The following is a 25,358-nucleotide window of genomic DNA, read 5'->3' as shown; positions in this document are numbered from 1 at the left end:
TCCCCCCTACGGTGTTTGCTTCTTTAGAAGCAAGAGCTCCATCTCCTGGAGGTGTGAACTACATAGTCTCTGGACCTATATTAACATACCAGTAGTAATTAATATTAGAAGGAAGTTTGAAGGCTTGTAAATATCCTGTGTTTTCTCTGCTACAAGTGTCAGGGTGTGTCTGTAGGACTGGGGTGTTCTAGCAAGTTCTGTTTCTCTCCGGTCATCTTGTTGATAGTGTGGCTTTCTTCTCTAAAGAAAGAGTTGCCTCTTCTTCTCTTCTCCACTTATGTGTTTCATTCCTTCATTAATTTATATCAGAATAAGCATTTGGACATTTGTTTCAGTCTTGGGTTAATTATCCTATACTCTCTCAAGTTATTTTGTTTATCTCTAGCCTTTGGGGGACTCCTATCTTGTTTTGATAAATCTCTTAGCCCTTTTTTCCCCCTTTCATTTATAAGCATTTGTTTGATTCATTTTGAAGGCTGGGATCCTTTGATTTATGGTCTGGCAGTGTCCCAATAAATCCCTCATAATTTGAACATACCAATGGGGAAAGCACCGCCTCCTCTCAGCCTTTCTCCTCCCGGCTCAGCAGCTCAGCGCAGCGCAGCTTGCTGGGTGTTTTCCCTGGTGATCTGGTGTGTGGCTGACTTAGGGGTGCGTGTTGCTAGTCCAAGAAAAGATCAGAATTCCAAGTTCCAAGGGTGGCTTCTACTGAGTCTGCGCCGATTTCACACCAGGGTAAAGTAACCACTGTATTTGGGACCACCTGAACATTTGTGTTGGCTGTTTTATGTCCTGGAAACAACATAGGTGTACAGGTTCCCGGCTGGTGCTGTCCCTCTGTGCCCACACGGGGCTGGCTGCACAGAGCCGAGATCGGCCGAGGAACCAAGAGCAGGTGTGCAGGAGCCCAGGGCAAGCTGAACATGGGCTGCCAGATTCATTTCCTTCAGGCCACACTGGGAAAAACAGCACAGGTGGACAAGGGGCCGCCAGCACAGGCCAGCCGTCCTGAGCATGTGGATCGGTCGGAGCTCAGACCAGAGATGGCCCCAGTGCAACCATTTCTTCCTGTCGAGATCATGGAAAAAGAAAAGCTAGCTTCGTGGCAGTGACACCTTTCTCTCCCCTCTCACTGTGATCTGGGATGCTGTCTTCAAAACACTGCTTCTCTTTCCTTTCCCTCCTGAGCCTTCGGGCTCTGGCTCCCCCTCCCAGAACTGGGGCTGTCCTTGGCAGCCCTGCACGATATTGAAGAGTCCCTAGTGCAGGTAGCCTCTGCAAGTCCCACCGACTCCCTGCTGTGGAAGAAGGCTGGAATATTATGGTTACCGATGGGGTAGGGGTGGGGCAGAGCTTGGGGACATTGCCCATGGCTTTGTCTCTGAAGCGGTGACTGTATAATATGTTGGTTGGCAAAATGAGCTAATGATTCCAAGGTGTTTATTGACCTGTAAGGGGCTGACATGCAGTGAGTGAGTTTGCACAGTGGTTCCCCTAACGCCCATCTCACAGAGTGCTGAAAGGTACTGCTTTTACAAGCATCGTAAGGTGGCATAGGATAGCACACCGTTTATTGGTTCATTCATACCTTCTGTGTATCTTCCGGTCTGGCATGTGTCTGGTTGTTTTATATGCTCTGTCGTGGTAGGGTTTCCATTCTGATTCTGGTAGATAGGAGCCAAATAAGGAAATGCCCATATATGACCATCATGAAACACTCAAACCATATGTATGAGTGGTGCAGTCAAATCATTCAGGGCTGGAGGGTAGAGAGAGCTGGGAGAGGTGGGTTTTGGAGAGAGAATGGAGTGATCTGTTTTGTGTCTGTGAAGACTGGAGTGTGTTTTCGATCTTGAAAGATCTGAAGGCGCTCCCCTTTCCAGCCAGTCCTTCTTCCCATCCACTGCTGGTATGCAGGCCACTCTTGTTTCCATATGCAATTAGAAAAGGAAAAGCCTTCCATCATTAACAAATAGATAAGAGGCTTGAATCTTGTTCACCCCTTTAGCCTCTAAATTCTTATACTTTGGATCTTAATGGCCAAATTTATAGAAGAAACTAAACCTGCTGGACACTGGTGGCTTAGGCCACCAGCTACCCAGGAGGCTGAGGTCTAAGGGTTCAAAGCCAGCAGGAAACTCCAAGAGACTCTTATTTCCAATAAGATATTCAGAAAAGCCAGAAGTGGCACTGTGGTTCAAGTGATAGAGCACTAGCCTTGAGCACAGAGCAGCCCAGGGATGGTGCCCAGGCCCTGAGTTCAAGCCCCACTGGAACTGGCAAAAAAAAAGGATGAAACCAAACCAATAAAATGAAGTGGGGATGTCTAACTTAGTCTGCCATTTGTAGAAAGCTAAAGATAGTGTGATCATTGAGTAATTTTGTTATCTGCTTGAGATCTTTGATTAGGTTTTATGCTCATTATGAATATTTGACAAAGTTGCTTTAGAGGGTGGAAATGAGGTAGGATTAAATATTTGCCTAACTGGAGCTGAAGAACGAGACTTTGGTATCCATAATGTCTACCACTTTGTTTTCCCCCCATGAGTTCTGGAGCACTGCTGTTCCCTAAGGAAGTACTGGGGGACAGTCCTGTCCACAGTCTCCATGCAGACCCTCTAAACGTACCCTGACAGTCAGCACCCTGCCCACCCTCCAGGCACCCCAAGCCCACCACCTGATCCCATACTCTCTCCTTCTGGGCAGGAAAGAGACATTTAAATGCAATTGAGACCACAAGGTCCTCATTTTAATATTTAAAACCGGCAACCACATTTTAAACATTTAAATCCGCTTTTGTTAGTGTTCCCATACACAAACACCCCTCTGCTCTTGGTGTGCCATCCATTCACATTGCAGCCTATCTGGTGGACTAAGCTATAAGATAGGAACAAACCTAAAAGGAATGGTCAGAGCTGAGATGGAGGAGGAGAAACCCAGCATGGCCCGTATCTGCAGGTTTTCCCGAGACACAGAGGCACTGACCTCCCAGCCTTATCACGGCTCTTATGAGAGCACACATGGGACACTTGTATGCTAGCTCCATGTTAGCATCCGGTTTACAGGAAGATCTTCTTTCCTATTCTTTCCTATTCTTATTCTTTTCCTATTATCTTCTTAGGAAAGAATATTTCCTATTTTTGTATAGTGAATTTTATAAGTTTGTGGAAAAAAGCAACTAAAGAGAATCGTCAAACATGTGTCAAAGTTGATTGTACTTTTAGTCCTCATTTTTATACTCTAAAAGTTGAGTTCCTTGTGTTTTGTTCCTGCTGGAAGTTCTAATGATGAAGTAGACGGATGGGGTAAGTATAACATGTAAGTATGGCTGAGAGGTGAGCCAGGCTTCTCCTCCCACTCCTGTCCCCACCCTTAGCATGTACAGAACCAACATAACTTTATTTCCCACCCCCCCTGCTTATGTGGTGCTGAGGAATCGAACACAGGGCCTTTTGCCTGTAAGGCAAGCACTCTACCACTGACCACCTTCCCAGCCCTCCACGTAGCTTTGCTTAGGTACATGCCATGCTGTTGCTTTGAACAGAGCATCCTTACAAACAGCTGGCTTTGTAGCATATTAATAGAGGTTGCTTTCTAAAGAATGAATACTCTTACAATGTAGTTGGAGCCAAAGAAGCTAGGACCTGGAGTGGGATCCCCGGTATTCTTTTCTTTCTACCAGTGACCCATCATGCGCCCCTGCACATGGCCTTACCTCTGTGAACTTTCATTCAATCAACTGTAAATAACAATGACAACAAAGCAATCACAAGGGGCCCATGGCAGATGCCGTGTGACATGTTTTGTCAGAGGAGATACAGAAAGTTGGTGGAATTATTATCCCTCTTATGGATTAGGAAACTGAAGATCAGAGAGGAGGGGTAACGGCGGAGGCACACGAGGGACTTCGGTACCTTCCTGCCCTCCGGGGCTCACAGCTTAATGGCTTGAGATAGATGTGATATCATACATAAATTTTCGATGTCTGTGTGAGTATAAACCATAACATTTAAAAGGTAACTGGGGCAAGGGATATAAAAAAAGTCTCGTGAGTGTTAATGCTCATAACGAATGAAGATTGAAGAATTAAATGAGGCAGAATGTGCACATATACTCTAGGAGTGATAATGAGGAGAGAATGCAAGATGTTATAATCCTTCCTCTGCCATCATCCCATTGCTATATTCAATTGTTCTATATTACTATATTGTATTACTAAATTATTAGCTACATTAGAATATTATTGCTCTATTCCTCAAGTGATAGCAAGATTTGCTTAACCGCTGCCTTTAAGTTCTTTTACCTGTCACTTTATTTGAAAATAAAAATAGAAACTAATTTATTATGTCAGAAAATGTGCTTCTTACAAATTAATATTACCCGAAAGGAAAGAAGGCAAATAGATTGAAGCAATTAGCAAAAAAATCCCAGAGTGGGGAAAAAAAGATGCAGTTAGTTACATCCATGAGATCTCATTCATTCTCCCAAGAAAATGAGAGATTCCAGGGCACGAGAGTGGCTCATGTACATCCATAATGTGTACGAACATTTGCATCTGGCTTTGCCTGAAACTCCCATTGGATGAAATGGGAAATCTCCTTCAGATGATGCTGTATAAAGAGTAGGTGGCTCCACCCCTAATCAGTATTTAAATTTGGTCACAGGAGAGAGTACGGAGTCATCAGACCCCACACGTTTGCTTTGTGGATTGACGACTTCACAGGGGACAGACTGAGAGGGACTGGACATAGGATGTCCAGAGTTCTGAGGATGAACTTAATAAAGGCACAAACTGCTTTGATTTGTGGGCAAGGCATTCTCCTGAGAACTGCTTGAGCAGCAGGATCTGCTGCACAATGGAGCCACACCCAGACTTTGTCGGGGCATCTTGGTAGTGGCACTTTGGTAGGACACAGGCTGGAAATCTGGCCTTGTTGTCCTGTTTTCACAGTGAGTACATGGACTTCATAGGTGGTGAAGGTGAACTGGTGCTGGGGTACCAGTTGCCAATTAGGAGTTGAGACTCTGCCTTCTTGCTTGCTATGGTGACCAGGACAGGAAAACATTCAAAGTCATCTCATGACTTACTTCAGGAAACCTCTCTTTAGGCACTGATGGGAATTTAAAAAATCTCTGTTCGTCTCAAGTTTATCTCCTGCCTTCAGAAAAGAATACATTGACAGTGTCCGTGGCACAGGAAGCCGAACTTCCTCTTCGATGTCCACAGCAGTACACATCTGTGCTTTGTTGCAAAGAGACTCAGAAGAGCTTATCAGAGCCTCAGAACAGCCCAAGGGGAGAGAAGAAGCAGCCAGCAGGCCACCTGCTGGCAGATATACACTCGTGCTTCCTTGCTTTTGCCTTGATAGGAGGCAAGACAGCACAGGTCCACAGGGACCCTGTGGGTCACTCCATCCAGGTCCCCCAGCTCTCCACCCTAAACCCAGCACCCGAGGAACTAATGGGGCTTTCCACTCCTCAGTCTTGTCACTTCCAGCTTCTGTCATTGGCTAACAGCCAGTGCAGTGTCATAAGAAGGCAAGGGCTGTGGATGTGACTCAATGGTCAGAGCTGAGCAAGAGCTGAGGTCCTGAGTTTAAATCTGAGTACCTCAAAAAAGGCGAGAGATGGAAAGCTAGGGGGAGAAAGACAAAGGCCCACCTAATCCACAGCATGGATGGCCCACAAAACATGAAAGGCCATTGAGTTCGATGTGCACAAAACCTGTACATGTGTAAACCCCACACACAGCAAGCTGCTTACACATGCTGCTGTTTAGGTGAATTGCTACACCATTTACCAGAATAGTAGACTTCCTCAAGGATTAAGATTTCCCTTGGGATTGAATGACTGATTGTGGAACTTGACTATGTACTGTTTTCCTGCATTTGGGGTATTGAAATACAAATGCCTCATGGCCAAAGTACAAAGCAATAGATTTCCATTGGCCTCTGCTCTAAGTCTTTGCAGTTGGTGATTGGGTGAGAGAATATTCATCATTCCACCATGTTTCTTTCTTTTTTTTGGGGGGGGGGGTCTGGTTGTGGAGTCTGAACTCTGGGCCTGGGTTCTGTCCCTCAGCTCTTCAGCTCAAGGCTAGTGCTCTACCACTTGAGCCACAGCGCCACTTCCAGCTTTTTTCTTTTTGCTTATGTGGTGCTGAGGAATCGAACCCAGGGCCTCAGGCATGGAAGGCAAGCGCTCTACCACTGAGCCACCTTCCCAGCCCCACCACCATGTTTCTATAGTTCCGCCTCCAAATTTCTATTTCCCAGAGGATTCCCAGAGGAATCCTTCAGTCTCTTCCTTTGCCCTCCTCCTCCATGTCCCCAACACACATGTCCCTGGTCCTACTACTGAATGCATTTTTATTGTTGTTGTTATTGTTTGTTTCTTTGGTAGTACTGGGGTTTGAATTGCCTGCTAGACTGGTCAGTACCTCTGCGCTGTGTCTCCAGCCCTGTTTTCCCTGGTTATTTTTGAGATGGGGGGTCTTGCTTCCTGCCTGGGCCGCACCTGAGCTGCAATATGACTGCTTTGGGCTTCCTGTCATCGCTAGGATGGCGGATCTGCACCACCATACCCAGCTCCCCTCCATTGAGATGGGACCGGGGATGGCCTGGAATGGCAGTCCTCCCTGTCTCAGCCTCAACCGTTGCATGGGATGACAGGTGTGCACCACCACACCTGGTCATGAGCTAATGAGGGGGCTTGAGGACTTCTCTGCCCTGAGCTCTTTTGCTCAAGGCCGGCACTTTACCACTGGAGCCACAGCTCCATTTCAGGCCTTTTGTGATTAATTGGAGACAAGAGTTTCATGGGCTTTCCTGCCTGGGTTGGCTTTGAACCATGATCCTCATATCTCAGCCTCCTGAGTAGCTACGATTACAGGAATGAGTCACAGGTGCTGGCTTGTTTTGATGCTTTAATTCCATACATCTTTTGGAAAGTTGTCTGATGTATCAAAGCTCTGGGGCCACTCAGAGGAAAGAGATTTGTTTGGGGCAGCAGTGTGAGAAGACCAGCTCATTCCCTCAGGGTACCATTTTGAATGTATGAATTACCTTGTAATATGTACAATACCACAGCCCTACATGGTGTCCCTCTTGCTTCTGAACGTGAGCTGGGGCATATTGTGTCTGCTTGAATGATCGGGTGGGACCTTATTCAGATGAACAAAGTCTTTAACTCACTGGCTTGAATGCCAGGGTTGGGTGCTGAGTCTCAGCAGATAGTTCTTAAATGTGTAGATCAGGAGAACTTCTCATAAGGTCAAAATGATATAGGCCATCCTTTCCCCAATTCGCCTTCCCTTTTGGTTGTTGGAAACTCTTCATGACTCAGCCACTAACAAATGACCATAGAATAAACAAGGATGTCAGGCTCGATCCTCTCTCTGAAGGACATGGGACTTCTAGGACACAAAATTTGTTGGGTGTCCAGGGCCAGCCTCAGGGACTCAGATGTTATTTGGGTGCAGTGGGGTGAGTTGGTGACTGTCCCGGAAGAGAATTTCACGTTCCCCATTTTACACGTGACCCTGTTGGTCTGGGGCTCCATCCTGTTGTAAGGGAGGCCACAGTCACAGGCAAGTCGATCCATTACATGTCAGCTTGGGGTATGGACATCTGTGGCTTCCACACTGCTGGCTCTCCCCTGACTCTGCCTGGTTGGTCATCAGTGCCATTGAATGGAGGAATGACCAGCCATGGAAGGAATTCCTGAAGCCTGATGTTCTTTAAATTCTCGACTTTTAGTTTTGCTGTGCATCCTTGTCTGTTTGCCTTGGGACAGCATCTTGTAGGGTTGAGAACCCACAGAGGGCCATCTTCGTATATGGTGTCAAGATTATACCACGCCCACCAGTGTCAACCAAACCACTTGTACTTTGTAAGTAACTAAAGTCAGATTCAAGTGTGCCTTCCAGACAGACGTGAGCACGGTGTCATCTTCCTGAAGATAAGATGAACATAGGTCACTCCCAAGAGTGTAGCCAGTTATGACCGTCAGGATGAATTCTCCTTCAAGTCCCGGTTCCACTGACAGCAGAGTGTAGCTGCATATGCACACAGCACCAGGACGGGGGCTAAATAATTTATGTTGGATTATACATAATTTCAGCATAGTATTCATGTCTCTCACATTAAGGACACATTTGAACAGTAGCATTAAAAATATATGAGCAATCATGAATGCTTGTCATCTGTCCCTAGAGGCAGAGAGTCTGGGATAGCTCGTCTTTTAAATCTAAGCTAGCTGTCCCCAAGATGTACAGGGACCTCACCTGCCATCCAGTCTGAGAGGCACAGGGGGCTCAGGCTGGGCCGTCTCCCTCCTTCCTTCACTTCCTTCTATTGTGAGGGGGATGTGATTCAAGGTGGGGGGGGTCATACTTATGACTTACTCAGTAATGGTCTTCCAAATTAAAATGGCAACTGGATTACCAAACTACAGTAATGTGTCACCTAGTCAACACTTTGCTTTGTAAAGAATTTCTTTTTAAGTTTGCAACAAAATTGAGCAGAGGATACAAAGCTTCCTCATATACCCCTTGCCCTGACACTTGCTTAGACCCTCCAACTCTCAGCGTCCTCACCAAGACTCCATTTGTTAGGATAGATAAGCCCCATTGACACTTTCTGTCACCCATGACCCTTTGTAGGTGCATAACTGTCATATATGGGTTCTGTGGGTTTATAGAAATGTCTGCTGGTGTGTACCATCACGATAGCACTGTGCAGAGTAATCAGAGCAATTCCCCTCTTAAAAAATCCCCTCTGCTCCTCCTCCTCCCTTCTCCTGACCCTGGTGCAGCCGAGATGTTTTCAGTGTCTCTAGAGCTCTAGAGCTTTTCCAGAACTTCATATCCTAGAATTGTGGCCATAGTATGTGGGTTTGGGGTTTTTTTTTCTCTTAGATTAGTTTTTTCCGCTTGAAGTTCTTTATTTCTCAGAATGTCTTTCTGTCCATCTCTTTGTGCAGCGGAGTTGACTGGAGTTGACTCACGAGATGTGAGTCACCTAGTACAACCTACTTACACAGAACCCAATTGTTTGGGGTCTGTGCACATTGTCTAGTTCACTCTCTTAACCACTTCCTGCAGTTGACAATCCAAGCTTTCCAGGAAACAGTGAAGGATATAGAGTGTTTTAAGACTAGCAAGAAAATTGGTATTTGTTAAAATGCTACCTCTCCTCCACAAAATTCCTTCCCAGAAGTCTTGTCCTGGTATTCAGATTTCTTATCATTTGAGTCACTGCTGCTGTGGATTAAATGGGGAGACGTCTATGTAGATCCACGCTGACTTGTTAGGAGAGAAGAGGATGAACCCAAGATTCATTAGCATCATGGTTAGGAAGGAAGTGGAGAAATAGAGACTGGAAGAGGGAAGGCATGGAGAAAGGTCATATTGAGCCTGCTCTGTGCAGGGTTCAAGTCAGACTCTGGGTGGGTACCTCAGGCCTTTGGAGACCAGGATCAGCTCAGGGAGACAACTGAGCTCCCACAGCCATCCCATCCCAGGTCTGGAGTCCCCCCGCTCCCAGCAATCCCATTTCTGTGCTTTTCCTCAGGGGCTCCCCATCTGGAAATCCCCAGTTCCTCCAAGTTTTCAAGGGTCAGTTCAGCACACGGAGTCCTCCCTTCCTTCCTACATCCATATCCGGTCAACAAATAAAGACTCCAGTTTATCACTGGCATATTAGGAATCCATGCAACGAATATTTTGCTGTGTGGGAAATTTGTGCACTAAAATAAAAAAATAGAGACATCCTTTCCTTCATGGAGTTGGTAGCACCCATTCTGGTGGACTAGAGTAGTTACTGTCAGTGTAGAGGCATAGATTTAAGGATAAAGCCTTCCTGTGTCTCTGCCGCCCATGTCCACATATAGCTCTGCACATCATCTGGACAGGTGCTTATCAATTCTATTTGTATTTAATATCTTAGAGAATCATTTTATGCACCTAAGTGCAATATCCAGTAAGCATCTAAACACAGAGAGACTCTTCCAAGAATGGGGTTCAGGATTAAACATTGAAACAATGTGGTTGTTGGTCTGTAACGTTAAATGGGGCCTTGCCCTTGCTAGTGTAGACATGTTCCAGTGTGTGGGTAAGCCTGATGGGAGAGTCAGTTACACAGCGTGTCACCCTGGAACCAGTTTCTTAAATGGTCTTTGACCCCACTTAAGGAGATGGCCAACAAGCTTCCCACTTAGTAGCATTTAGCTACAAAGAATAGGCTGTTCATTAAAAAAGTTTTATTACTCTAAGGCTGTGGGTTACTTCAGCTGGCGTAGGACAGCCAGCTGTGTGGAAATCCCCTGAGCAGTCGCTTAACACTTTTGGTCTTAGGATTTCTTTACATTTCTAAAACTCAAGATGGACTCCAAAACCCACTGTTTACATGGATTAGGCTATTGGTAATTGCGGAATTTAGATATTGAACTAGAAATTCTGAAACATTTGCTTTTAGTCATTCACCTAAAAGTAACAGCAATAGACACATTATGTGTTAACATAGATAACAAACTTCTTTTTTAAAAAAAATTACAATTGTTTTAGAAGAACGGCATTACTATTATTATTATTATTATTATTATTTTGTTGTGGATCTAATAGTCAGCAGGCTGGTTGCCATATGTGCTTCTGTATGCATCTGGTCTCCTGTGATGGTGTGTAATGCAGCTTGTGGCCCTGGGAATCCCCTGTACACGTGTGGGAAGGGGCATGTGACCATGTATCATGGCAACAGACTCCCCGGGGGAAAGACCTGGGACCTAGTGGACCCCAGTGGTTCCTGAGCCCACACTGAGCTATGGTGTTTAATGCCATTCCTGGCACTGGTCAGGGCAGGAGTTGACCGTGCAATGGGGCACAGTTCATATCTCATTCAGTAGGCCTCTGGCCTGGCAGTGATTGGAGGCGGGTGGCTTCAAGCATCGACATCTCCATTCATTTGGGTTGCAGCTTTTCTCTGGGGTGCAGGTGGGGGCGGCCAGGGGCAGCCTTGGTGAGGTAATTTGCATATGCCAAAGCCCTCAAAAATGCTCATTGAGTCTGAATGAAAAGTTCGGGGTGCTCTCGTGTGTGAGGATGGAGGACATCCCCACAAATGTGGCACAGAGGTGGCTGGAACATTTTCTTAGGTGCAGTTTTTGGTACGCACTTGTACAACACGTGCACCGAGCACACGTGCCAGACATACTAGACTCATTCTGATCACATGTCGGTTAAACTCGTAATACTTTAAAAAGGCAGAACTTTCTTCATAGAGGCCTTAGGAAATGGGAAGTCTTCATCCATCCCAGGGAAGGAGACAGTCCCTCAGCATTTGGCAAAGATGTCAGAGAAGACAGCCAGCAAAGAGAGGCTGGCGTTCCATTCCCAGTCATTCCAGGTCTGCACGATGACTTTGGGATGACCTTCAGGACTCCGTGTGGAGCCTTACTTGTCTCCCCTCTTGACCTGTGTGACCTGTGTTTGTGCTTCCTCTCCCTTGCTGCCTGTTTCTGGTCCCCCACCCCCATTCTGCCCTGTGTCCCCACGTGCCCACCTCTGACTTGCTCAGCCATTGCCAAGGCTTGGATGGGGATTCCCCCGGAATCTGTGGGTCGTCCTCTTACCTCCGCAGGATGGCTCAGGTCTCACCTCCCTGAGGGCCAGAGGCCCACTGTGGGTGGCACATCACCTGCACTGCCCCTCCAGAGCCCTGCCCTCCCTACCTCTGACTTCCTTCCCCACCTTGCCCATCTTGACTTCAGACACCAGTTCCGGAGGTCGGTGCAGGCCTGGCATCTCAGAAGTTCCCAGGTGTTGTTGTGGCTGCTGTTCAGAGACCAGACTTCCGGCATCAAGTTCTAATATTCTCTGCAAATTCTTGACTTATTAAGCGACCTTTGCTTTGTGTTTTTGTTTTGTGTTATTTTGTGTTATTTTGATCATCGCTGTCATCTCGATGCACCAGGAGTTTCTAGAGTGTAAGTGTTTCCAGTACATTTTCAGTACATTCTGTGAATTTCTAAGGAAGCCAGTGTACTCACAGGTAAGAGACCAGACCAGCCTTCCCACATGGTAAACTTAACCGCTCTGAATCCCTGACTCAGTGTCACTCCCTGTCACATGGAGGGAGTAGTTTCTGAGATGATCATCTTGATCATAGTTGGTACCGAAGTCAGCATTTCAGGTGATCGGAGTAGCAGAAGCAAAGACATTTGCATTCTTGGTCGAGAAGATATGCTATGGATTGTCCCTCAAAGGACACTATAGCGATGAGTATGCCCTCAGATTGTTCTGGAATGTATGAGCAGGGATTAGGCAACATCTTAAAAAGTGGTCATATAATGAAGCCAATATTTGAAAACTGCTCCTCTTCTGCCCTGGAATTTTCTCTCTTGTTCTCTGTTACTTGCACCTATGAGGCTCTGGGTTACTGGAGAAAAGAAGTGGATCCAATACAGCAGGTTATGAAACACCCTGTAACACGAAACAGACCATACAAGGTGGTAGAGCTCAGGCCCCTGGAGGAGTCAGACGGGTGAAGTGGTCTCCACTGAGGAAATCGGCCCAAGAGGGTTCTTGGGAGAAAAGTGGCACAAAGAAAAGGAAGAGATAAAGAAGAGGGCTGAGAAGCCAGGCGCCGGTAGCTCACACCTATAATCCTAGCTACTCAGGAGGCTGAGACGTCCGGATCGCAGTTCCCAGCCAGCCCAGGCAGCCAAGATCAGAGTCTCATGGACTCTGATCTCCAATGAACTACTCACAAAAAGGCAGAAGTGGCGCTGTGACACAAAGAGGCTCAGGGACAGTACCCAGACCCTGAGTTCAAGCCCCAGGACTGGAAAAAATTAAAATAAAAATAAGCGGCCCGAGGCAGAGCGAGGGCAGAGTGTGGACGTTCCAGAAAATTGTGTAACAGGGGACTGGCTATGCGTAGCTCTGACGGGCTGGGAAGAGCTCACTGCTCATTGAAGCAGAGTCAGAACCAAGGTTTAAGGAGTGAGGGAAAATGGAAACTTATGGAAGAGTCTGAAGTCTTCAAGTAACTGCAGTCATGCCTTGTTATCTGAGGGAGGTGGGACTAGCGTCCACTTTGGATACCCAAACCTGTAGAAGCACCCCATCCTTCTATATTGAAGTGACCTCTAGATTGCGTGTTATAGTTCATATAAGAAAATAAACCTAGGCATGTTTGTATGAGGGCAGTATTTTTTCCAAGTATTTTCAACTAGCTGTTACATCTAGGGATGAGGATAGAGAAGGAGAAGTTCAGGGTTGATGGTTGTCAATACTTTGGTCCCATGTACCACCAGCTACTGTCCCATTCCTAATACCCAGACCCTCACCCTCACACCCTTCTATTTGCAAGCAGAAGATCAAGGTTTAAGGCACAGACACAAGTTGTAATTGAAGTGGGAGATCTTGGATCAATATTGGCTATTTTTACTGGACGGAAGCTGCAGATGTGCATTACTGCAGGAATGCTAAGTCAGCACTGCCTCCACTGACTCCAACGCGGCCTGTGTGAGCAGGGTAGCTCCATTGTCACAGGGCCGGGGCACGGGCCAGGGCTTTTGGTGGTCCAGGCTGCTTGCTTCCCAGGTCAGAAGCTGGAGGGTTTAAAGTTGACAGCGACATAAGTGGTTTCCTGATTCCAGGGGCAGAGCACTTTGCATGTTTTTTCTTTCTTTTTTTTTTTTTCTTTTTGGTACTAGCGCTTGAATTCAGGGCCTGCGTGCAATCCCTGAGATTTATTTATTTATATTTTTTTTTGCTGAAGGCTGGTGCTCTACCACATGAGCCACAGGGCCACTCCAGTTTTTTTAGGTAGTTAATTGGAGACAAGAGTCTCACATATTTTTTTTTCCTGCCTGCTTTAGCTTTGAACCGCAATCTTCAGATCTCAGTGTCACTGGATAGCTAGGATTACAGGCAGGAGCCACTGATACCTGGCCCTTTGCACCTTTTTTTTTTTTTTTTTGGGTCCGGTCGTGGGGCCTGAACTCTGGGCCTGGGCACTGTCCCTCAGCTCTTCAGCTCAAGGCTAGCACTTTACCACTTGAGCCACAGCGCCACTTCGGCTTTTTTAATTTTTTTTTTGCTTATGTGGTGCTGAGGAATCGAACCCAGGGCCTCAGGCATGCAAGGCAACCGCTCTACCACTGAGCCATCTGTGTCCACAAATAAACAGAGACATCTATACATTTGCTAGACTGGAAGACAAGGAATACAGATGAATCATTCTAGGTAAGTTTCTCTTTTATGTAGAGATAGCCCCAGCCTGCTTCTCATCTGTACACCTCTGTCTATGAAGCAGTATACAGCAGCTCCGAGCTTTAGAACCTTGCTCTTACCATCTGTACAAGATGGCTAGATGTGGATGTGGGTGACTGTTTCCCCCGGCAAGGCAGGAAGAAATAAGTGAAGGGAAATAAGGGAAGTAAATGAAAGTGCCATCTGGGCACCTCTGAGGCATCCTGAAGGCTCCCCGCCACCATCTTGTTCTGCAGAATGGTCTGGATGTGAATGAATGAATCTATAGATCTTGAAGGAGCAGTTGGAACTTTCAAAGGAGATAAATGTACAGAGGCACTCAAGCCAGGCCCCCAGAGAGCCCCTGTTGGGTGTAATACATGTATGAGTAGTCTGGAATCATTGGGCAAGCTGACAGCCTAGAATTCAAATGCACTGGGCATTGAACTTGGCGCTCCCAGAGTCATAAAAGTCATGCCTCACTAGCAATTCATTTGCTGGGGCATAAAATCTGTTATACCCGATGGGGTCCAGCCTGGTGCTGCTCCCACTGCATCATGGGAAAAGGCATGAGCTCAGCCCGAAGCGTTCACAGTGGACGTTGGGCTTGACACCCTGAACGCATGGGCTCTTCCTGTGTAGCAGCCAGGGAAGATTTATGTGTTGGAAAATCTCCACAAAGTACAGGCTCAGCCACACACCCTGCGGAGGGAGGCGTCATCACTCACCACGCTGAAAGAAGCCTTAGCCTGGGGGGGGAATTAGATCCTCACAGTGGGTGATCGCTGGCCCTTTCCACCCTGAGTCTCAGTGTCTAAGAAGGAGAAAATGTCCACATTCATGTCTGCTTTTTACAGTGTGTGACTTGGACCAATAAGTATTTGGGGGGGGGTGGAGAAGAAGAAAAAGGAGGAGGAGAAGGAGGGAGGTAGGAGGAAGGAAGAGAAGAAAGAAGATGCCTGAAACACCACTAAGCAAACAGAGGGAACTTCACAAAGTCCTCTTGTGCTAGAGGTCTAGTTTCTGTAGGACTTCTTACGGGAAGAACCGTGTTTTATCATTGCTGGTGACCTTATGAACAGAGCATCTGCAGTGCGGCATGTGGATTGTCTCCTAACCGTACGTGAAGTCACAAAGCCAGTGTGGGGTGCCCACGGACTTCCTGCCCTTAGCCCAAATGTTGTCCAAGAGGACACAGGAGATTAAAACCTTCCAAGAGCCTGTGGTCACCCAGGGTTTAACCTACACATGCAGAAACATGTCTATGGGTCCATACCTGGCGAGTTTCCTTCTTATCCACATATCTGAAGAAGGGTGAGTTTGTAGGCCAGCTGAGGCAGGGAAAGACTTTCGCTAGTTAAATAAACTAGATTTTACGTTGGTGTGAGAAAGGACTTAGGTGAGACACCAGTGGCTCACGCCTGTGATTCTAGCTACTCGGGAAGCTGAGATCTAAGGATTGAAGTTCGAAGCCAGCCTGGGCTGCAAAGACTGTGAGACTCTTGCCTTCAATTATCCAGCAAAAAGATAGAAGCAGAGGTGTGGCTCAAGTGGTTGAGCACCAGCCTTGACCAGAAAAGCCAACCAAGAACACAGGCCCCAAGTTTAAGTCCTAGTACTAGCACACACACACAAAAGAAGGGATGTTAGAGAGCACCAAGATACCAGACCTGCAGTTAATAGGTCAGGGACAGAAGCCTCCAGAGTAGAGGAGCACTGAGTGGCAGAGGGTGCCGGTGTTGCTGAGTGTCTTGCTGGTGCTGTGCTGCTGTTCTGAAGCGGCCCTTCACACCTGGGTATCGAGTCCGGAGTGACCTCGGTGGGGAAGGCCTACCTCTATATCTTTAAAATATCAAGGCTGCTCTGATGCCTTCCTCTCATGGGAAAGGTGGGGCTGGACGTTTGAAGGCACGAGCTCAATACCTGATGAGCCCAAGCTGAGCTGGGAACAGAACCGCGCCGCAGGCCGGCACATCTGCTGCTTCCCTCTTATGCCTGCCAAGGTTTTCCATTGTGCCAGAACTTTCTCATGAATAAAATTCTTGGAATTTTATTGCAAACAATGAATCCATGTGTCAGAGGTTCATGGTGGAGACCCGATCCAGATGTGTAGTCTGCTGTGATTTTAGTGCATGAGTTTTTCCAGGCGGCCAGGCGTGGGGCTGTCCCCAAGCTCCCTCTGCAGAGCGAGAGGCCCTGCCAGCCCTCCCTTGGGTTTAGACGACCGTCCTACCATAGGGAAGATGGAAATGCTTTTGTCACCCCCAGAATCTGGGGGTGCTGTCCTGAGCAGCCCCTCCCCCTGAAAACTAGGACCTTTGGACTCTCCACCTGGCTCTGTAAGCTTCAAAGACAGGAAGGCTAGGGAGGCTGCCATAGATCTTCCTTGTGCAAGGGTATTGCACATGCACACATATACACACACACACACTTGGCAGTACGAGGGTGAGAACTCAAGGCCTTGAACTTCCCAGTCACCCATTGTATCCCTTGAGCCACATCTCCAACCCCTGTCTGGGTTGGTTATTCTTGAGATGAGGTCTCACTTTAGACTCAGGCCAGCCTGGACTGCAACCCTCCTCTTTGTGTTCTCCTGTGCTGGTGGGATAGCAAGCATGTATCATCCCAGTCAGTCATTGATTGAGATAGAGTCCCACAAACTGTCACCTGGGATGGCTTCGAAACACAATCTCCCTATCTCCGCCTTCCAAGTAGCCAAGATTACAGGCTTGAGCTGCTGCACCTGGTGAAAATATTGAGGAGGAGTTAAAAAGCAGCATGCATGATACATCCTAGAATACTTTTCTCAGGAGTGTGGAGAGTGTCTGCTAGGTGCTGGTTTAGACCAAATGGAGGCTTTTGTTTATGCACACTGTGCTTCCCCGAGTAATTAATTTTCAGCAGTGTCTACTGAGTTTCACTGCTGGATTCGTTCACCCAGAGGAGACGCTCAAGTTAAGGTCATTCTGAAGATACCGAAGGGAGGAAAAGTTCCTTCTAGAATGAGAAAGGAACAAGCAGACATCAAAAGGGAAGAATGTAGATTCTATGTATTATTTCACCAACATCTTCCCTGGTGAAGGTAAAGAACAGTAAAGAAAAAGTGAAATCCCTCTACAGTGCTCTTTTATATAAAAACGAAGATAAATGTGTGTGTACATGCATGTGTGTGTGTATGTGTGTGTACATGCATGTGTGTGTAAGCCTGCATAAATGTATGTACATGCATGTGTCTGAATACCATCCTAGGGCTCATTCTCTTAGCTCTGCATAGGACTGCACATTGTAAAACAGTTTGATACTGAAATGATAGCATATTGGAGAAATATGCCCTTTCGATGGACCTCATTTGCCTATATACATTTTTCCTTTGAGGTCAATCCAAGATGAGTTTTTTTGAAAGACTAAAATAGCAATGTGTTAAATGAGAAAAACGTGAGTGCAAAGCTAGACACTGCATTTAACACATGACACCAGTGTCTCCTCCTGAAGAATGAAGAAGAAAGGAAATAATGTTCAGAAAGGACAAGAAGGAGCTCACCCAGCCCGAGGAGGCATCCTTCACAATGGGAAGGCAAAAAGCCGCCGAACACCCAGCGTTGCACAGAGTAGTCATTCTGCAGCCCCAGCCCCTGTCTTGGCATTGGGTGGCAGGCTGAGGCTTTCTTCAGGTATGTTGTCTGCTTGTTTAGTTTATGCCGATTTTTTTCCTCCTCCAAATGTGGTTAGAAATTAGCCTTTCTAGAAGCATCTAGTATATCGACTTTGCCTTAGCAAGAAACTAGAAACAATGGGGCTTAGGACAGCCTCATCTATAGGTTTCTGACGTCATTGAGAGGCAGATATTCATTAAGGGTCCCTACAGTGGCACCGGCGCTGACATATTTATAAATGGGGTTTCTATCTGCTCCATTTTTCTGTGTATGATTTATTAGGAGAAGACAGGTATCTACCTACAATGAATACACCCTAATGCATGTCCCAGTTCTTTGGGCCTGAATAATTGGATTAACTGAAGGAAAGAGTGGGTCTGTTGGCATAAGCCATTACAGAAGAGGAAACTGAATGTATCTGAGACCGATTGCTGTGTAGCCCTTGGACTTGTGGAAGAGCGTGTGCCTTCCTTACTGGTTTCAAGAGACTCTGCTTGCTCTCCGCATCCTTCCTCCAGCCTGGATCCCAGGATGCTAAGGGTTATTACTCCCCCACCCCTTCTGCTAACTCTTCTCTCTACCTGCCTCTTCCTTCTAGATGGTTCCATTTCTGATCTAATGAAAGACAGAGTGCCAAAGAGCTCTTCCCAGTGAGCTCCTCTGTCTGCCTTCCTGTTTCTCATGAGCCCCACATGGTGGCTGTGGCTAGTCCCAGGGAGCACAGTTCCATTCAGACATAAGCCCTGCTTCTGTCTCCCCCTCCCCAGACACGACTTCCCCGTTCTCAGCCTGTTTTCTTTTTTTTTTTTATTGTGAAAATACTGTATAGAGGGGTTACAATACATGGGCAAGATAATGAGTACATTTCTTATCAAGCATTGTAGCTTCCTCCTTTGTTTCCCCTTCCCATCCCTTCCCCCCCCCCCACTCTCCCCACCCAACACTCCCCCCCCAAAGTTGTAAAGTTCATTTTCTACATAACGATTTGAACATCTCATTGTTGCAATGGGTCCACCTGTATCCCTATTTAAATGATTTGTTTTTTCCCTTCCCCTCCACAAATTACACCGACATCAAATACAGTGAAAGCAGGGGTTATACCTTGGGGGATCAGCCTGCTTTCTATCTATGACAAATGACCTTATGGGACAATTGAGAGAATTACACAAACCTGAGATGCGCAGGTGCCAGGCCATACCATCATTTTGTCAGCCACCAGGAAGAAAGGACAATGTCCAGTCTCCTAGGGTGTGCGCCCTCGAGGGGGCACACATGACAGGGCCTTCCAGCCACTCAAGTAGGGCTCAGGGCTGAACTCCACGCAAAGCAACTTGGCTTCCTGAAAGGGGCTAAAAGATGGAAGTCTTTGATACCAGTGTAAGGAGTTAGTGCGCCAAAGTCAGCTTGGTGATGCAGGAGGGAAATGTAAGGGAGAATTTCAAGCTGGTTGAAACAGGATGACAACTCACACAAGACAGGCAGGCCACCGGTGCAGGATGGCTCTGGCTTCTGGAGGTAGAGCTCTCCAACTGTTAGGACAGGCTTCTGGGCCAGGGCGGAGTAGGAAGGGAGGGTCCTACCTCTGGTCATCTTCCTAGCTTTGGGAAAGTGGGCGGGGCGGGGGGAACCATTTCTCTGAGAATGGCTCACTTGCTATAGTGAGAAGGAGAGCAGCAGATCCTGTGGGATTTTTCAACACTCACCCTCCCAGAGATCCAAGAAATCCAGTGATGGATTCTCTGTGTTAACAATTCAGTATTCATCTGGACCTTAGGACTCACAAATTAGAAACAAATTTGGGCAGAGGTCCTGATTTTCTAGCTTCGTTTGAAATCCAAGAAAGAGCCTAACAAAACATTCCAATTAATCTGTCACAGGAAGGCCTGGGTTTGCTGCATCTCTCACTGAAAATGTCAGTGTGCATACGAAGTGTGTTGGACTCTTCTTATTCTTCTGTTTGGGTGTTTTTTTTTTAATCGAGTTATTTTTGGATGCTTTGTTACAGCCAGGATGAGTATGTTGAAAGCAGATGAGGTTGGTTTTGATCCCCTTGGGCGAACTGTCATCTTGGAGTCTTTGGCCTTTCAGGGGCTATTGGTCAATGGTTGTCCTGTCACCAGGAATGGATGGAGGAACGGTCAGTCCCGACTGACGTTCTCAGATGAAGTCATAAACGGCAGTATTAATTCAGCAGTGCCTTTTGTTTGGGGCAGTGTGCTCAGAATGGATGTGTTTCTCACAAGATCATAAACACAGAGTTGGGGACCTCCCCCATCATTACACTACCCAACTTTGCTGGAGCTACAGAAAAAGGAAAAAAAAAAAAAGAAACGCCCCCATACTGGCACACACTAATATAAACTTCAAGTCTTTTTATAGTAATAGAGACATGGGCATATTAAATTATTATGCCACTTTTTTGCCAGGTTTTGACTGTTTTTGAATTCCATGTTTATAAAGCAAGCAAAGAGTTCCTAAGCTTGGCAGTTGCCTGGAAAGTTCAGAAAGAAGAATCTGTCTATGTTAACTAAAGGCAATTGCAGACACCTGGGCAGGTAGGCAGACAGGTCAAGAGGGAGGAAGGTAAAATGACCAGGGAGTGGAACAAGGGTACTGAGTCAAGGCTGAGAAGCCCTCCAAGGCCAAAGGTACAGCATCTGCCCTTTACTTGTTTGTCTCTGGAGTTCTCTGCTTTCCTTTTATCTCTCCCATAGATAACACTGTGTGTGTGTGTGTGTGTGTGTGTGTGTGTGTGTGTGTGTGTGTGTGAGAGAGAGAGAGAGAGAGAGAGAGAGGAACAGACAGAAAGAGACAGAGACACAGAGAAGAAGAGAGAGACAGAGAGAAACAGAGAGCTGGAGAGCTGTGTTGGGTGCCATTGTTGAGTATTTGGGCCTGGTTTTCCACTCCACTGTTCACAGTACAGACTGTATTCCTCCCATTTTGAAGTGTTTGCCCTGAAGCCTCTCCACTTTTCTTTCTCCTCTTAGGAATCAAAGCCAGAGAATAGTTGCTTTTGATATTCTGAGTTCTATCACCTTTCTCATTTTTATGCTATAATATATTTGAGAAGAATGGTTAGAGAAAGGAAAAGACATGTGCCCTTCTTATCTATAGCATTTGTAACATTTTTTTCCCCTTTCCCTACATCAATCTCAATTAACTTTGGTTTCTTTCTTTCAAAAACCATGTGTTGAAATAATGCTTTGCCAGATGTGAGATCTCATTCCAACCAATTCTTCCTCAGCAAACACATACTTCGGCCTCATTTTAGTTGAATATTTTAGTTCTGTAAAAAAAATTCTTGCAATCATCTTCTACTTTTATTTATTCAGCCAGTGGCTTTGTTTGCAAGAATATCCTACTTTATCTTGGGCATATATGAATCGTTTCAAGGTATTGCTTTTCTGTGGCTGTTGGAGCTCTTTTCTTTTTAATTTGTAATTTAAAAATTTGCCTGACTCTTATACATCACTTGTTTGTGCCAATTTCTGACACAAATCACACATTTATTCCTATTTCTTGTCACCGGGAAGCCAAAGACAACATTACATAGTGTGTGATTTCCTGCCAGGCCCCACTTGAGTTCAGATCTAACGGAGGGTGGGGGCGGGGTGGGGCAGTGGCTGGCCTGAGTGTAACTCGATGTCTCCTTGGCTGTGGGAAGGGGATCTGCTCAGCACAGATTCTTCATTTTTATCTGCTTTTGTGCTGGTGCTGAGGCTTGAATTCGGGGCCTAGGTATTATCCCTTAGGCGTTTTTTACTGCTCTACCACTCGAGCCACAGCTCCACTTCTGACTTTTTGATGGCTAATTGGAGAGGAGAAGGAGGGAAGGAAGGAAGGAGGCTTCCATCTCAGACACTGCTGCTGCCGGCCTGCTCTACTGACCCGGCTCTCGCCTGCTTATTCACAGAAGAAGGAGGTGCTCATCAAAACGTATTTCCCCAGGCCAGAGAATGTGAGAGGGCCTTGGCGGGTAGAGGAGGAGAAGGGGCTAATGGCAATGCTCTGCCTTGGCTTTCACCCTTCTTCTCACTCCCTGGTTGGGCATGGCCACTTCATGCAAAGTTAGATTGAGTGCAGTGTTTCTGGGTTCTGAGAGATGAGACTCTCAATGATTAAATCCCAGGGACTTTCCCTCCCATCCTCCACTGCCCCCAAACTTCCATTTTCCAAAAGAGATTATCTGCCGTCCAACCACAATTTGCTTCTCATGAGTTGATGGTGACACCCAGGGGCCAGAGGATCAAAACAAACACAAGCTCCCACAGGTTGCTTTTTTATTCTTGTGTTTTCTGCTCTTGAAACCCCAAAGTAGGTTGTGCCCTTGCTCCATGGAATGTCGCACCATACATCATCTGAGTCGCTGAAATTTCCAAATCAGATTTGCCTTTGTTGCTCTAGTTGTAAAATATAAACATAGCCATAGGCTAACCACTCGTTTGATTTCAAACCACAGAACAACGATCCAACCATGACAAATTTCTATTTCTTCTCACAAAATCATGTCTAAGAGTGAAACTATTAATAGAAAGTCAAGAGAAAAAAAAGGAGAGAAGGGAAAAAAAGAGCTCTTCACTGATGGGGATGTTTTAAACATCTTGGTATTTGGGGACATCTGGAAAATTCACGGCTTTTTTTGGGCAGTGGGTTCATGTATCAATTTATCATCCAGATGTTCAGCATCATGGAAGTACCATTTCAAACTTAGTTTCAGCTTATAACGAAGAGTGGGAAAATCTATGTCATTGTATTTGTCCTTCAGCATTCTGTGTTCCCTCACTCCTCTTCCTCAGTATGTCCTGGGGTATGGCAGGGTTTTCATATGAATGTGCTAACCTTAACGTGTGTGTGTGTGTGTGTGTGTGTGTGTGTGTGTGTGTGTGTGTGTGTGTGTGTGTGTGTATGTGTGTGTTGGCTGGTCCTGAGGCTTAAATTCAGGGATGGGGCACTGTCTCTGAACTTTTTTCCTTGAAGCTAGTGCTGTACCACTTGAGCCACAGCTTCACTTCCAGCATTTTTGGTGCTTAGCAGGAGATTCAACAGTCTCATGAAATTGGCTGCCTGGTCTGGCTTCGAACAGTGATCCTCAGATCTCAGCCTCCTGAGTATCTAAGATTACAGGTGTGAGCTATCAGCAACTGGTTCCTTTGCCTTTTTTTTTTTTTTTTAATCTTCAAGACCATACTTTACCCTGTCTGCCTGAATTACAGATTACATTAGTCAAGCAATGACACTTGTAACAGGCTGTCTTCTGAGGCCTTTGAAATCCGGCTTCCTTGAGTAGAGATTAAAGTAGGTATTATGTGCCCAGCCAGAGTCAAGCCTAGGAAGCGTGAAACCTGTGTCCAAGGGTTGTAGGCTGGGCTGTTCCAGCGTGACAGGGTGGAGGGAAAAAAATAGGGCATTGCTTTCTTCTGGAAAGTTGTAGATAGTTATACAAAGTAGTTAAATTGTGTTCCCATCGGGAAGGACTCTGAGATCAGCATCTTTGGGACACATGAGTCTCTGTGGACGCATCCTGAATCTCTGTGTATCTTTTGGCATCCAGGAAGCATTATCCGTTGTGAGTGAGGACCAGTCATTATTTGAGTGTGCCTACGGAACGCCGCACCTGGCTAAGGCCGAGATGACAGCATCCTCCTGCAGCGATTATGGCCAGACCGCCAAGATGAGCCCACGTGTCCCCCAGCAGGACTGGCTGCCACAGCCCCCAGCCAGGGTCACCATTAAGATGGAATGCAACCCCAGTCAGGTGAATGGCTCCAGGTAAGGAGAACCGGCCTTCTTCTCCCTGACCTCTGCTTTGTCATCCTTGGAGAAGACAAAATGGCTGTTAGTTACCCCTCCACCCCTCTCCCACCCAAAGAAAAGGTTGTCTCAGCAAATGTGCGGGAACGTTGAGCAGAGCTGAGAAATGTGTTCTCCAGGGCTTTGTGCTGAGGGAGAAGTTGTAAAAACCACAGTATATGTACCGAGAACTCTCTTTGAAGATGGAGGGAGCAATTCTGTTTCCCAGTCGCGAGAGCCGGGTGGGAGGGGAGCTCTGCCCACATATGTCAGGCGTCATCTCTGAGGTTTTATTGTCTGGGACACAATGCTGTCTTGTGTTTGTACCGGAGGGAGGGTGTCAGCTTATGGCCCGCCAGTGAAGCAGATGTCCACCCCCGTTTGACTTTGTGAAGAGATGCATTTGTATGCCTGTAGTCCACTCTACTGCCGCCGGGGTCCTCTTCCTCTCCGTGCAGGTGACTTTCATAACTTAGGCTCTGATATCTCTCACAATCATGCTATCCTGGCTTTTTTGTATGTGGGGGGGAGGATGCTCCAGAAAATAGAGCCACCAGGTAGAATGTGTCAGTGCGTCCTCAAATGCATAACGGTCACCAGCAGCCAGAAACATTTCATGACAGGTCCATCAGAAATGTGTATTAATGTACGTTATAGTACATTGTCCTAATAGACTGGAGGGGTGAAGAACGTGACACCTCAACACAAGGAGGGGGTATCTTCCTCTAAGCACTGTGTGATGTACTTTTCTACCAAAAGCCATACGAACAGTCCCCGGCCCACAGCCTGTGGAGCAGCGTGTGAGGTCAGCAAGGCCCCAGGCGAGGCCAGGGGATGTGAGAAGAGCTAGCCAAGGAGGCATTCTCTGGCTAAGTCGGAATCACCACTGCAGGGAGCTCTGAGCTTAGGATTCAGACGGGGGCCCTGGAGTCCACACCCTGGGACTGTTAATAGCGTGCCTTCGTTACATGAATGTGGAACCATCATATTTTATAAGTACTGGAAACCATGACATCACTGCTGGTGAGATATGGTGTGAACAGAGAAACTAAGTCACAGAGACTCAGAACTGCCAGCAGCAAGGCTGAGCGCCCACAAAGAAGAGGCCACCCTCTGTGTGTGTGTGTGTGTGTGTGTGTGTGTGTGTGTGTGTGTGTGTGTGTGTGTGTGTGTGTGTGTGTGTGTGTGTGTGTGTGTGTGTGTGCTATTGGCAGTATTGGGTTTGAATCAGAGCCTTGTACTTCTCAGGCAAGCGTCTTACCACAAAGGCCACAGCTTCCATTATTTTCCGCATAGAGCATTGTGGGTTTTTTCCCCCTGGCCACTCTCGGACTGTGATCCTTCCACACAGATAGGTGAGACCACAGGTGTCAACTGCCATGCCCAGATTAATGATTGAGATGGGTCTCACTAACTTTTGTCATAGACTGGCCTCAAACCATGGTCCTTCTGAGTAACTGGTTTTGTAGGCGTGAAGCACCACACACAGCCACATCTCACTTTGTCTTGGAAGCAGGAATCACTGGTGCTCAATGGTGCTATGGTAAGTCGAGGTCATCTGGTAAGAATTCAAGGCAGGTTGGTTTGAGTCTTAGAAAGTAACGAATTCCTGGCATTTGAAAGGACCTTGGTAGGACAGGCAAACTTAGGCCTAGGCATAA

At 46.6% G+C, this 25,358-nt stretch overlaps 1 protein-coding gene across 2 annotated transcripts in view; it reads left to right on the top strand.

Annotated features, from left to right (window-relative positions):
• The window catches only part of Erg (ETS transcription factor ERG), an 85,932-nt gene that overhangs the window by 22,432 nt on the left and 38,142 nt on the right, over positions 1-25,358 (top strand). For both annotated transcript variants that reach the window (XM_042687332.1, XM_042687331.1), the window contains exon 2: positions 23,459-23,676. In XM_042687332.1, the coding sequence (XP_042543266.1) occupies positions 23,459-23,676 (218 nt within the window). The remainder of the gene's footprint in view (positions 1-23,458; positions 23,677-25,358) is intronic.

The sequence above is a fragment of the Dipodomys spectabilis genome, unplaced genomic scaffold, assembly GCF_019054845.1.
Source record: "Dipodomys spectabilis isolate Male_0828 unplaced genomic scaffold, ASM1905484v1 ptg000107l, whole genome shotgun sequence".
Lineage (NCBI taxonomy): Eukaryota > Metazoa > Chordata > Mammalia > Rodentia > Heteromyidae > Dipodomys > Dipodomys spectabilis.
This window is presented reverse-complemented; position numbering and strand designations above follow the sequence as displayed.